This window comes from Saimiri boliviensis, chromosome 19, assembly GCF_048565385.1.
Source record: "Saimiri boliviensis isolate mSaiBol1 chromosome 19, mSaiBol1.pri, whole genome shotgun sequence".
Lineage (NCBI taxonomy): Eukaryota > Metazoa > Chordata > Mammalia > Primates > Cebidae > Saimiri > Saimiri boliviensis.
Genome location: NC_133467.1, coordinates 23,993,365 through 24,006,200, shown reverse-complemented (window position 1 = coordinate 24,006,200; position 12,836 = coordinate 23,993,365). Strand labels below are relative to the sequence as shown.

The 12,836-nt window shown below is 36.8% G+C and overlaps 1 protein-coding gene across 5 annotated transcripts in view; it reads right to left on the bottom strand.

The window, feature by feature from the left end:
* The window catches only part of NME7 (NME/NM23 family member 7), a 148,847-nt gene that overhangs the window by 44,212 nt on the left and 91,799 nt on the right, over window positions 1-12,836 (bottom strand). For 3 of the 5 annotated variants that reach the window (XM_074390219.1, XM_074390217.1, XM_074390218.1), the window contains exon 11: window positions 4,745-11,835. The exons of the other annotated variants lie outside the window; for them this stretch is intronic. In XM_074390219.1, the coding sequence (XP_074246320.1) occupies window positions 11,671-11,835 (165 nt within the window). In that variant the 3' untranslated portion in view covers window positions 4,745-11,670. Of the gene's footprint in view, window positions 1-4,744; window positions 11,836-12,836 lie in introns of those variants that run through there. 5 annotated transcript variants of the gene reach the window in all.

Genomic DNA, 12,836 nt, shown 5'->3' with positions numbered 1-12,836 from the left:
GCTTTCAAGACTGGAAGCTTTTTTGGGTGAGTCAGTGAGTGAGTGGTGAGTGAGTGTGAGGGCCTAGGACATTACTATACATTCCTGCAGACTTTATAAAACACTGTACACTTCAACTACACTAAATTTATAAAACTATTTTTATTTCTTCAATAGTAAATTAACCTTAGCTTACTGTAATTAGTTCACTTTAGAAACTTTTTAATTTTTTTTTAACTTTTTGACTCTTTTGCAATAACACAGCTTAAAACAAACACACTGTATGGGTATACACAATATTTTCTTTCTTTACATCATTATTCTATAAGCTGTTTCTATTTTTTAATTTTAACTTTTTTTCTTTTGAAAGCTTTTTGTTAAAAACAAAGACACAAACACACATATTAGCCTAGGCTTACACATGGTCAGAATCATCAATATCACCGTTTTCCACCTCCATATCTTGTCCACCTCCAAATCTTGTCCCCATATTTTAGAGACAATAACACACAGAGCTGTCATCTCCTCTGATAAAATGCCTTGTTCTGGAATACCTCCTGAAGGACCTGCCTTAGGCTCTTTTACATTTAACTTTTTTTTAATAACTAGAAAAAGCATACTCTAAAACAATGATAAAAAATACAGTAAATATGTAAACCAGTAACATAGTCATTTATTATCATTATCAAGTATTATGTACTATACATAATTGCATATATTACACTTTGATACAACTGGCAGCACAGATTTTTTTATGCCAGCATCACCACAAACGTGATTAATGCATTGTGTGACTATGTCACAACAGGAATTTTTCAGCTCCATTATAATCTTATGGGATCAGCATCCTGTATGTAGTCAGATGTTGATGGAAATGTCATTATGCAGTGCATGCCTGTAATGAGTAGCATATGGTGGTTAATCAGTAGGTCACTAGTCTAATTCCAGGAAAATCTAAGTACAAGGAAAAAAATATTCTGTAGACTATAGAATAACCATGCTAGCAATGGATAAATATTAAAAGAGGAGCTAGTATAGCTCGAATCCTGGTAACCCTAAAACAGCTGTGAAACAATGTTATAATAATTGCCCTCCTTTCACAGGCAACAAGGGTAATAAAACTTAATATCAAATGCCAGTGAAGCCACCACCGTAACTAAAACAACAAATATTCTCATTTGTATCCACTACTGGTATTCTCCTGCAACGAATCTTGTAATATTAAACAACACACACTAACTGCTCTCCTTGACTCCTCTGGCACTTCAAAAATATCTTACTAAAACGGACCCATCAAACAGCTTTTCCCAGTAGTATACAACTTTGTACTAACTAAAACAGTTATGCAGTTTTATATTCCTGGGAGATAAGCAATGTCAGACTAATTCAAACTAAAACTAGATAATGAAACACGGGGAAGGAGCTGGAGGTAGAAAAGGAAGCCAGGGGAGAGGCCCGGAGGCTACTTTCTGTTAAGTCTATGAATCCTTCTGGAACCTAGGCATCAGCTTTAGAAAGAGCAATTGAAAAATTAACCTCAACTACTTATTTATATAATACTAATCTCATTGAATGAGCCACCTGCGGGTTCACGGAAAATACACTTATTGGCACTGGAAAATACACGACTTGTTTATATATGAGGAATCATTAAAACATCTGGCTTGTGAACTATGACAGGCTTCACATCTCACTTTTCATTAGATAAAAATGAGCTGTAATGTAAGTTTATAGAACCTGAAGAGGATCACAATTAAATGTTATTTCAGGTGAAATATTTAGCCAATTCAATCCTGTCTTTTTCATTAGGTTTCAATAGACCACACGGCATCATAACCATTGCCTCTTACTGTGCTGCTTGCCGTTTCAGCCAACAATAGGAACTGGCTGAAGTAAAAATGAAGTCTTATTTGACACAGGTGTTACTTTTAAAAGTAAAATAATGTTATCTTGGTTCTCCTCTTTTTAAAAGAATTGGGCATTCTGCAGAAGAATGAGCTCAGCTAAAACAAGAGAAAAGAATCGGTGATATCTCTTAACTCACTTTCACATAAATTACTTAGTATTTTAGCAGAAACTAAGAAGATTCACTTATATAAGTAAAATCTAATAACATAAACATTAGCATGGAGGGTTAGGGTTTTTTGGTAAATATTTTCCTACTTTTTTTTGTTTTTCTAAATACATTTTAAGAGATTTAACGTCTGAGGTATACTCACATTACTACTAAAAAATTTAAGAGGCATTTTTTTTTAACACCATCAACCTGAAGGCAAGAGAGCCACTCTTAATCTCTCCCTACAAAAGAATCGTTCCACAATCTACTCCATCCAGACAAAATAATTACTATCTAGACTTTATCTACTATTTTAAAGAAACCTACAATTCAATGCTCAAAACTTCCCCAAAGGAATAAAATAATGAAATAGTTGGGACCCACTCTTGGCACTTCTAACACCCAATTCTTACCAAGTCCTGTCAATACAACTACCAGTACATAGCCTGTATCTAGTATATAAATGTATCAGTCTGCTTCTACAGCTACTCTGGCACCATATTCTCCTGCAGAGAATACTGGGTTTTTAGATTTTATACCTGCTGGTCTATCTGGTTTCCTAGATACCACTACTCCTAGTAAACATATTGCCCAAAAAGCAATCAGAATCAGCTTTAAAAAAAAACATAAGTAGAATCACACCACTTCCCTGCCCAAGATCCTCTGACGCTTTCCTACTTAAGAGAAAATGCAAAATTCTCAGGCTAGGCATGGTGGCTCATGCCTATAACCCCAGCTCTTTGGGAGGCCAAGATGGAAGGATCGCTTAAGGCCAGGTGTTCTAGATAACCTGGCCAACATGGCAAGACCCTAACTCTTAAAGAAAAAATTCTCAACATGACCTATAGTCCTGCCTACTGTGGCTCCTGCTTACCTCCTCACCCTCACCTGAAATGATCTAGGTGCATCAACCCCTTTCAACTTTTCAAAGGCACCAAGCTCTCCCTACCTCAAGCATGAAAACACACACTATTTCCCTTGAGCATCCTGGCTCAGAAATTCTCTTCTCTTTCTTAAGAAGTTCATATGCCTTTCAAATGGTTTACAATAAGCAACAGAAATCAGACGTCATAGATTCTACAGAGTGACTCTCTCAACTCTTTATTCTATCCTCCTTCTAGATGGAAATTAGAAACCTAAAAATTACATTCCCCAGACACATTTTTGGCTAGAGTTCTTGCAATGTTGAAGTTCTAAATGAGATTTGGAAGACAGGACAAAGCAGAAGCCATCTTCCTGCTGATGTTGCTGCAGGCAGACAAGGTGGGAGACACACGTGTTTGAGCAGTGGCAGACTCAATGCCTAAGTCACTGCTATGATAGGAGCAGTGGAGGCAGCAGCAACTTCAGGATTCTAGGTATGGCAAGGTACTCTTGAAATCAATAGCTCCAGTGGCAACTCCTGACTTAGGGCCCTGCAACACTTTAGAAAGTAAGTTCATAAACAGCTACTTCCTTGAATCGAACTCCTTTAAAAAGAAGTCCCTAGGCTGGTTTCTGTTTCTTGAGCTGAACTCCCAGTAATACTCTGAGGTTCCATCTTTCTTCCTCTCTGTTTTCCCTGTTCGCAACTAGTAAGTACCTTTTTGCCATCTGGCTTTCACCTTTACCACTCTATTGAAATGGCTCCCTCCAAAGTCACCTATAATCAATGAGACTTCTAACTTAAAGCTCTTTTCTTTTTCTTTTTCTTTTTTTTTTTTTGAGATAGAGTCTAGAGTCTTGCTCTGTCACCCAGGCTGGAGTGGCACAATCTCAGCTCACTGCAACCTCCGCCTCCTAGGTTCAAGCAATTCTCCTGCCTCAGTCTCCTGAGTAGCTGGGATTACAGGCATGTGCTGCCATGTCCGGCTAATTTTTGTATTTTTAGTAGAGATGGGGTTTTGCCATGTTGGCCAGGCTGGTCTTGAACTCCTGACTTCAGATAATCTGCCCACCTCAGCCTCCCAAGGTGATAGGATTACAGGCATGAGCCACTGCGCCTGGCCTAAAACCTCTTATATAAAAGCACCATCAGAAATAGTGGATCTAATACATGTGGCCAACAAACATATGAAATAAAGCTCAGCATCACTGATCATTAGAGAAACACAAATCAAAACCACAATGAGATACCATCTCACACCAGTCAGAATGGCTATTAATAAAAAGTCAAAAAACAACAGATGCTGGTGAGGTTGCAGAGAAAAAGGAATGCTTTTAAAACACTGTTGGTGGAAGCATAAATTAGTTCAACCATTGTGGAAGACAATCTGGTGATTCCTCAAAGACCTAGAGGCAGAAATACTGTTTGACCCAGCATTCCCATTACTGGGTATATACCCAAAGGAATATAAATTGTTCTTATTATAAGACATGCATAAAGACATTTATGCAGCCGGGCGCGGTGGCTCAAGCCTGTAATCCCAGCACTTTGGGAGGCTGAGGCGGGTGGATCACGAGTTTAAGAGATCGAGACCATCCTGGTCAACATGGTGAAACCCTGTCTCTACAAAAGATACAAAAAATTAGCTGGGCATGGTGGCACATGCCTGTAATCCCAGCTACTCAGGAGGCTGAGGCAGGAGAATTGCCTGAACCCAGGAGGCGGAGGTTGCGGTGAGCCGAGATCGCGCCACTGCACTCCAGCCTGGGTAACAAGAGCGAAACTCCGTCTCAAAAAAAAAAAAAAAAAAAAAGACATTTATGCATTTATAAAGACATGCATGTGTACGTTCATTGCAGCACTATTCACAATAGCGAAGATGTGGAATCAACCTAAATACCCATCAGTGATAAACTGGATAAAGAAAATGTGGTGTATATGCAGTCATAAAAAGGAATTTGATCATGTCCTTTACAGGGACATGGATGGAGCTATAGGCCATTATCCTTAACAAACTAATGCAGAAAGAGAAAACCAAATATTCATTTATAAGTGAGAGATAAATGATGAAAACACGTGGACATATGAAGGAGAACAGCACACAATGGGGCCTGTCAGAGGCCCAGGGCTAGAAGGAGGGAGAAGATCAGGAAGAACAGGTAGTGGATGATGGATTTAATACCTGGGTAGTCGGATGATCTATGTAGCAATCCACCATGGAACACATTTACCACATATACCTGAATTTAAAAGTTGGAAAATAAACAGGTGTGCCAGCCAAAAAAGAAACAGTGAGTCTAACAAATTGGTCTTAGTACAGTACAGGTATATCCAATTTATAAAACAGCACAGAGAATTTTTATAAAATTTAGGTTTATTTGTCCTAGAGTAGCAACATTAATCTCAGCAGTTAGTAGAAATATTTTGGTGCCTTCAAAGGCCTGGCTTCAGCTTATCAGTCTGAATTAAATGAGACAATGCCCATAAAATGTCTAATAGTGTCTGGCCAAACTGGAGGCATTCAGAAGACATAATCATTATCTTCATAATATTATAAATAAACTCACAGCTAACAACAAGGCACTTAAATTGTACTTGTGTTTTTAAAAGGATGTACTATTGCACAGGAATCTCACAAATCCCCTATTATGCCTACAAGGCAGACAGTTTTTGCCTTTTACGGATATGGATAACTTGATTCTATGGACAACACTGAAGAAAGAGTATATCCAAAGATCCAACCACTTGGGGCAAACTGTCTTTGAAGGTTAATTTCCTAAACTGCCCCAGGTCCTCTATGATTCCCTTTAAAGCTACAGTAAGCAGCTAAGATTCCAGACCAAGGTGAGTGCTTTTTGAAACCATCTAATCTTCTAATTACCAATAGCAATGTTGTCCAAAAGAAATGTAATATGAGCCACGTATGTAATTTTAAATTGTCTAGTGGCCACATTAGTAAGAAATACAATTAATTTTAATAAAATAATATAATCCTATATATTCAAAATATTATTTCTGTTGGTAATTAATAAAAATTATTAGTGAGCTACTTTACATTTTTAATTTGTGCTAAGTTTTTAAGTCCTGGGTGTATATTTTATTTACAATACACCTCAGTTAGAAGCAGCCATGTTTCAGGTGGCTAATGGCCACCATATTGGACAGTAGAGACATAGAGAATAGTAGCTCTCTCCTATGACTCAAGTTTAACTTCTCAGCAACATTCTGTGTAAGGGCTGAGCCAAGACTAATATCTGCAATATTAACCCCTCCTATGCTAATGGAAACCTTGAACATAAGCTTGAGGGCAGTCAATCTAGCCATGCTTCTCATGCTGCCATCCTAGGCTATAATCCTCTCTCTCTCTCTCTCTCTCTCTCTCTCTCTCTCTCTCTATCCATCCATCCATCTCACTATAATTTATCATGTCTGTTGCCCACTTATCCTCCACAGCTGGCACTGCAAATGTTCACCATTACCATCAAGGCTCCATCCTCAATTACATATTTTCTCTCAGCAATTTTGTTTTCTGCTTCACAGATAAAAAAATTGAGACTAATATCAAGAGATTAATCTCCCTCAAATTCACACACACACACATACACGTGCGCGCGCGTGCGCACGTTATCCTTCCTTTCCCTCCTTTCATTCAGTGCCAAAGAAAGTGCCATTTCTTCTTCTTTTAATAGTTAACCCTCCCATCTCTTTGCAATGTCTAGGTTAGGAAACTTCCTTCATTATAATTACCTTTCTCCTGTGTTTTTAACCTTTCTCTTTTCAATAGTTTATTCTATACATCCTATCAAAATGTTCATGTCTCTCCCATCACATACTTAAAAAATAGACAATTTTAATTTCTGTCCCACCTCTTATCCTCCCTTTTTAGAAGTCTTAATAATCTCCGCTTTCATTTACTCTTCAGCCTTCTGCCTCACAACACTATCTCAATCGCTTTGCAAAGGACACTGATACTCTTCTAACTGCCCACAGATTCCATTTGTGACTTGTCTTCAGCATTTATCACTCTGGAACATTCCCTTATTCCTGAAGCTCTCCATTTACTCGCCCACACGATACCACAATCCAGGTTATCCTCCTGACCGTTCCTCTCAGGCTCCTTTATTTTCACCTTCTTACTGCCTAGGGTCCACTCTATATTCTCCTCTTATCTTCTGGCTCTCTCTGGGCAATTTCATTCACTACTATCATGTCTCTATAGATGACTCTTTAACTGCTGCCTAGTTCTCTTTCTTAAGGCTGGACTATACAACTGCCTAATGCTCACTGCAGCCTTTAACTCCTGGGCTCAAGTGATCTTCCTGCCTCAGCTTCCAGAGTAGCTCGGACTACAGGTGCATGCCACCATGACTTGCTAATTTTTTTAAAAAACTTTTCTGTAGAGATAAAGTGTCTGTATTAGCCAGGCTAGTCTCAAAGTCCTGGCCTCAAGTGATCTCCCGCCTTGGCCTCCCAAAGTGCTGGGATTACAGGCATGAGCTATAATGTGCCTAGCGCCTACAGGGCTCTTACACTCAGCTTGTCCAAACCTAACCTCACTGTCTTTCTCCCAAAATTGCCCCTCTTTGTCAATTCCCTCTCTTCATAAATGGCACCACTATTCAACTTAGTTATGTAGACCAACAGCTTGGGAGTCATCCCAAGACTCCTCTCTCTCTCCTTTGGGCCCCACATCCAATTTGTCACCAAGTCACATAGATGCTATTTCTTTGGCATAGCATTTTTTTCCTTACTTTCCAAGTCTCCCCCTACTGTCACAGTTCACCTTCTCATCTTGTTTAGGTTATAGTGGTCTGCTAACAGGCTATATTACCTCTACTATTAAAAATGTACTGTTTGTTTACCCTTCTGTCTTAACTCCTTAAAAACAGGACTATGACCTTCTTATATTAAACACACAGAATCCTCATCAAAGATTCATTGCACAAAATATTGATGATTTAGTGGATAAGTAAATGGATGAATAGAATTACTAACATGCCCAAATTTATATACCCCATTAACTTTGTTAATGATAGGGTAGAGAAACTAGGCCTCTTGGTTACCAATCGTCTGAGCTCCTTCTATATTAGATCCTTCAGAAGTGCCTATTTTAAGGAACCCCGAAGAACATCTTTTTGAAATCTAAGTAATCACCATTTATCTATTTTGTGAGTTGGTGGTTTTGTAGATCAGATATTCTCAAACTAGGACACACCTGTCTGAGAATAGAATCTAGAACTCTAAACTCTAATCCACAGCTCTGAAAGTAACTTGCTCTGTGACTTTGAGGATAATATTACTGTTTCATCAGAGATATAAAATGCCATGTGACAAATATGTGGAATCAGACCAGTCCACCAGAATAGCATTAAATTTATAACTGCACGCTCATAAATGACTTTGCCAGTTGAGATATTAAGACTACATCTGAATTTCCCAAAGAACTGCTTAATCTTCTGGTGACTATTCACAGCATAGAAAAGACCAATTCACCCTAAACATTAGAAATCACATATAATAAATAATCTTTCATCTTATTTGTTAGACTTGTCTATTACTATTATCTATTTTTAAATATAAACATCTCTCTAAAACAATAACTCACATATTTATATATGATCTTGAAGCAAGACTCCCATTTATAAAGAAAAGAATAAACTGTTCACTATACTTGCAAATCAAGTATATTTTCTTGGTTATATATTTCTTAAGAAAAGCCCTACATGTACAGATTATACTGCATTATTCTATTGATGAGAACATTTAATAAATCAGAATATGCCATTTCTTAGATAATTTAAAGTACTGCCTTCAGAAAGTATATTGTTTTCCTTCCCTAATACTTTGTTGTAAAAATATTTTTTTTCTCATATTCTAACTATAATAGCTTTTTGAAAAGAAAAACTTTTTTTTAGGAGTTATATTCTAAAAGGTAACTTTAACTTTACCCTCCCCCAAAATTCATTTTCTCTTCCTAATAGAATTGTAAACTGTGACTATGATCTTGAAACACACCTACATTGTTTTAAAAAAAAACATTCAATTTCCTTAGTCATTCTCTTCTAGACTATCTCCTCTCTGCTTTTCCCTGCAAACATAGTGTTCAGAATGCATTACAAAAATGTGATTTTCTTATACTATTGAAATGAAGCAATCTTTCAAAAAAAAATGAGTAACCTTGAACTTCAACTAGTCTGTATAGTTCAGTATTTTACAAAATCACAGGAAAAGTATTTCAAAACTGTCATTTGATAGTAACTGGAATGAACACTGGGCATCTCTAATCCTGGTCTTTTGATAGCACCTCAAACACAGCATGTCCCAAATCAAAACAATTATCTTCCCCTACGATGTTCAGGCTAGATAATTAATATAGGGCTATTTCCAACCACTTCATTCATTGCCCACAACCAATTGGTCACTACCTAATTTATTGATTTCATTTGTTAATCTGTCCCTCTATGTATTCAGTAACTATTTATTGATACCTATAATTTGTGAGGTACTGGGCTAGAAATAAGGAAATGAAAATAAAACGGTATTTTTATTCTAAATAGTCACAGTCTAACAAGAAGTCAGACATGTTAATAAACAGTCTATGATGTGCTAGTAACTGTTTAACAGTTTTAAAAACAAACAACAATAAAAAACTGATTTGTATTGTTTGCTCATCTTCATGGTATAAATACTCCTAACTATGGCAGAACATAGAATTGGGAAGTGATACTAACAACTGGATCTTGCAAGCTGACTCCAACACACCATTGTAAAAGCACTCACACTGTAACAAGAGCTCTACTAGAGATGTATGCAAAGTGCTATATGGGGAGCACAAAAGAAGGAACTCTAGGCTATCTATACAGTGTTTCATAGGATCCTCTTGTTCTGTGAACTTCTTCCCATTCTTCATAGCTACTTTAGTTTAGCAAAATACAATGTAAGTCAGTATGATACAATTTCTCCCTGATTCAAACACCTCTGGTGGCCCTCCGCTGTTTATAAAATAAGTCCAAACTGGCTGTGCGTGGGGGCTCAGACCTGTAATCCCAGCAGTTTGGGAGGCTGAGGTGGGTAGATCACTAGGTCAAGAGATCGAGGCCATCATGGCCAACACGGTGAAACCCCATTTCTACTAAAAATACAGTTGGGTATGGTGGCACACACCTGTAGTCCCAGCTACTCGGGAGGCTGACGCAGGAGAATCACTTGAACCAGGGAGGTGGAGGTTGCAGTGAACTGCAATCACACTATTGCACTTCAGCCTGGCAACAGAGCAAGAATCCATCTCAAAAAAAAAAAAAAAAAAAAAAAAAAATCCAAACTTATAAGACACAACAATTCAAGGAACTTTTTCATCTTGCTTTGAGCTACTCTTTCAGCCTCATTTCTTCACACACTTCTACATGATTTATGCTTTAGAAAATATTTAGAAGTGAAAAAGGCAGAAGAAAGAAAAACAAAAATTTGTAATTGACCCGGGATAAAAAGAGAACATACATATTGGTCATGACAGTAAACCTCTTTACACAACTTGCATTGGGTCTTGTGTATTTTCTCCGTAATACTCAAAATCCCTGTCACACAATATGGGGTGAAGCTTATTCATACTTTTACATCTTGCCATAATATGTTCACCCTGTTCCTTCCCTTAGCATATTTTCCCTCTTCTTATCTGGTCAATGAAACCCTATACTTCTAGAAAAAGTGTCACTTCTATAAAACATTTCTCAATCCCTAGCTAGAGTTAATAACCCTTTGTGCTACAAAGGGTATTTACCACAGTGACTTATATTGAAACTAAAATTTTATGTTATCTGTCCCTCTGTAAGAGCACAGATCAGAACTGTCTTGTTCCCTACTATGTCCAGATGCCAAGAGCAGTGCCAAATACATAATAGGTGTTGATTTGTTCAATTAATATTTATTTAGCATGCAAAAACATAATTGTGAATGTCTCTTCCTAGAGTTGATAAATACATTGGAATTAGAGACTGTGTCTTACTCATCTTAGTACCCCTTACAGCATTCAGTACATCGCACACAAGGAAGTACTTAATATATGATGTTTGCATTGGGCTAAATCTTCTCTAGGCCTTTCAATTTTTTAAGTATTCAAGAACTAAACATGAGTATTTATGAAATATATGTATTTCTAAAAATATATAAGTAGAAATGCATCAAACAGACTGAATTGCAAAAGGGGTAAAGATGAACTCTGGGCAATACAGGAACACCAAACAGAATTTCCAGCGGGGAATTGTAATAACATTAGAGTACTTCTACTTCAAAAGGGAAGAGATGTGGCCACTTCTCTAGTTGTTGCTTTTAAGTAGTACTTCATTAGGTTGAGAACTGAAACCTGACACTCAAACTAATAACAAAATAGTACCACAGACAGGACTGAAGGCTCTATACAACTCATTTGGAAAGGCTTCATAAGAACACACAGGGTAAGGATCTGAATACTGTATTGCTCTGAGGGGATTGACTGTGTATAATACATTTCATCCTTAAGATTCATTTAAATACTTAAAGGTATATTTTGTAAAAAGTTCACCCTGGAGAGTACATCAGAAAATAACAAGCTTCAAAGACAAATGTCTATGAGTATTTTACTGATGGTTTTTGTTTTGCTTTGCTTGAATATGTGAGTGTTTTATTTTATGGCATGGGTCAAGAATCTGATCACACGTGCTTATTTATTTTATAAATTTCAGGCTAAAGCTGTATAATCATGATCTATACCACAGAGCTTTGGAAATGTGATTGTTCAATCACTTCTATGTAGCAAATTATCGGAAATGAATCCAGGTCCTACCTGTGGGTACTCCCTCATTAACCATATCCACCCATTTAACTGAATGTCCATGCTATTCTCTATCTTCACAAGAAGCACACCTGGCTTGGCTAAGAGGTGAAGCACACTGCTCTGCACCTGCAAGGGGACATACAATAACCACATTCCAGCTATTTTTCAGAAAGTTTAACTTTGAACCAACCTACTGACGTTCAGTATTAATCAAAAGCTTGACTTAAAGAACATGTACAGAGGATTGCTTAAGGGAATACAATAAACACTTCATTTCCTTTAGAACTCTATTCCTATGTTGCACTAGCTGTGGGATCAGATCATTCTGACTTCTCATATAACTCGTATCACTGGGATGTTAACATAAGCATCTTAAAAGCAATACTCTAAGAAACTGGTTGTTACTGAGGACATTAAGTATTGGATCACATAGTATGTTCATTTGAGATCCATTAGGGAATTTTCTGTTAAGTATCAGGAAAAGTTGGCTTTTTGTGAGCAACTCATCTGCTTATGTCATGGATACTGTCAGTCACATAATTTGATTCGGTGTAAGTCTAAATGCTGAGTCATAATGTGGCTTCCCATAACAAAAATACAGGATTACATGTCACACATTTTATTATTTAGAGCCTCATTTGCTCTCTGTCCTGATTTCCTTGTTCACTTTATCTTATTATAGTGTATAAATTTTATAAATGGCCTTACATTTTTACTCAAAAAGGAAGTTTAAAATAAATAAATGAGCATAACAACAATGTGATAAGCTTTTACAAAAATATAGAGTTAACCTACTTATTAGCAGGTTATTTTAACTATTATAGTGATAAGTAACTACAGATATTTTTTGTTACAGGCATTCTTAAACAATGAATGTATAATAATCACAAAATCACCATCTTATGCACTACTTCAATTTGCTATTTAAACTTATAAAATACTGGTCATTTTTTTGCTTTATTTAATAAGCTATATCAATGCAAGTCCTACTTTAAAATCCCTGCTACGGACTCATGTAATTCATATAATTTAAAAAATAGTCATTTTTCTATTGAATTCTGCTTTTACAACAAGATAAAAAGCAGGTTTTGAAATACAACAAATTAACATACTATCAAGATTTGTCA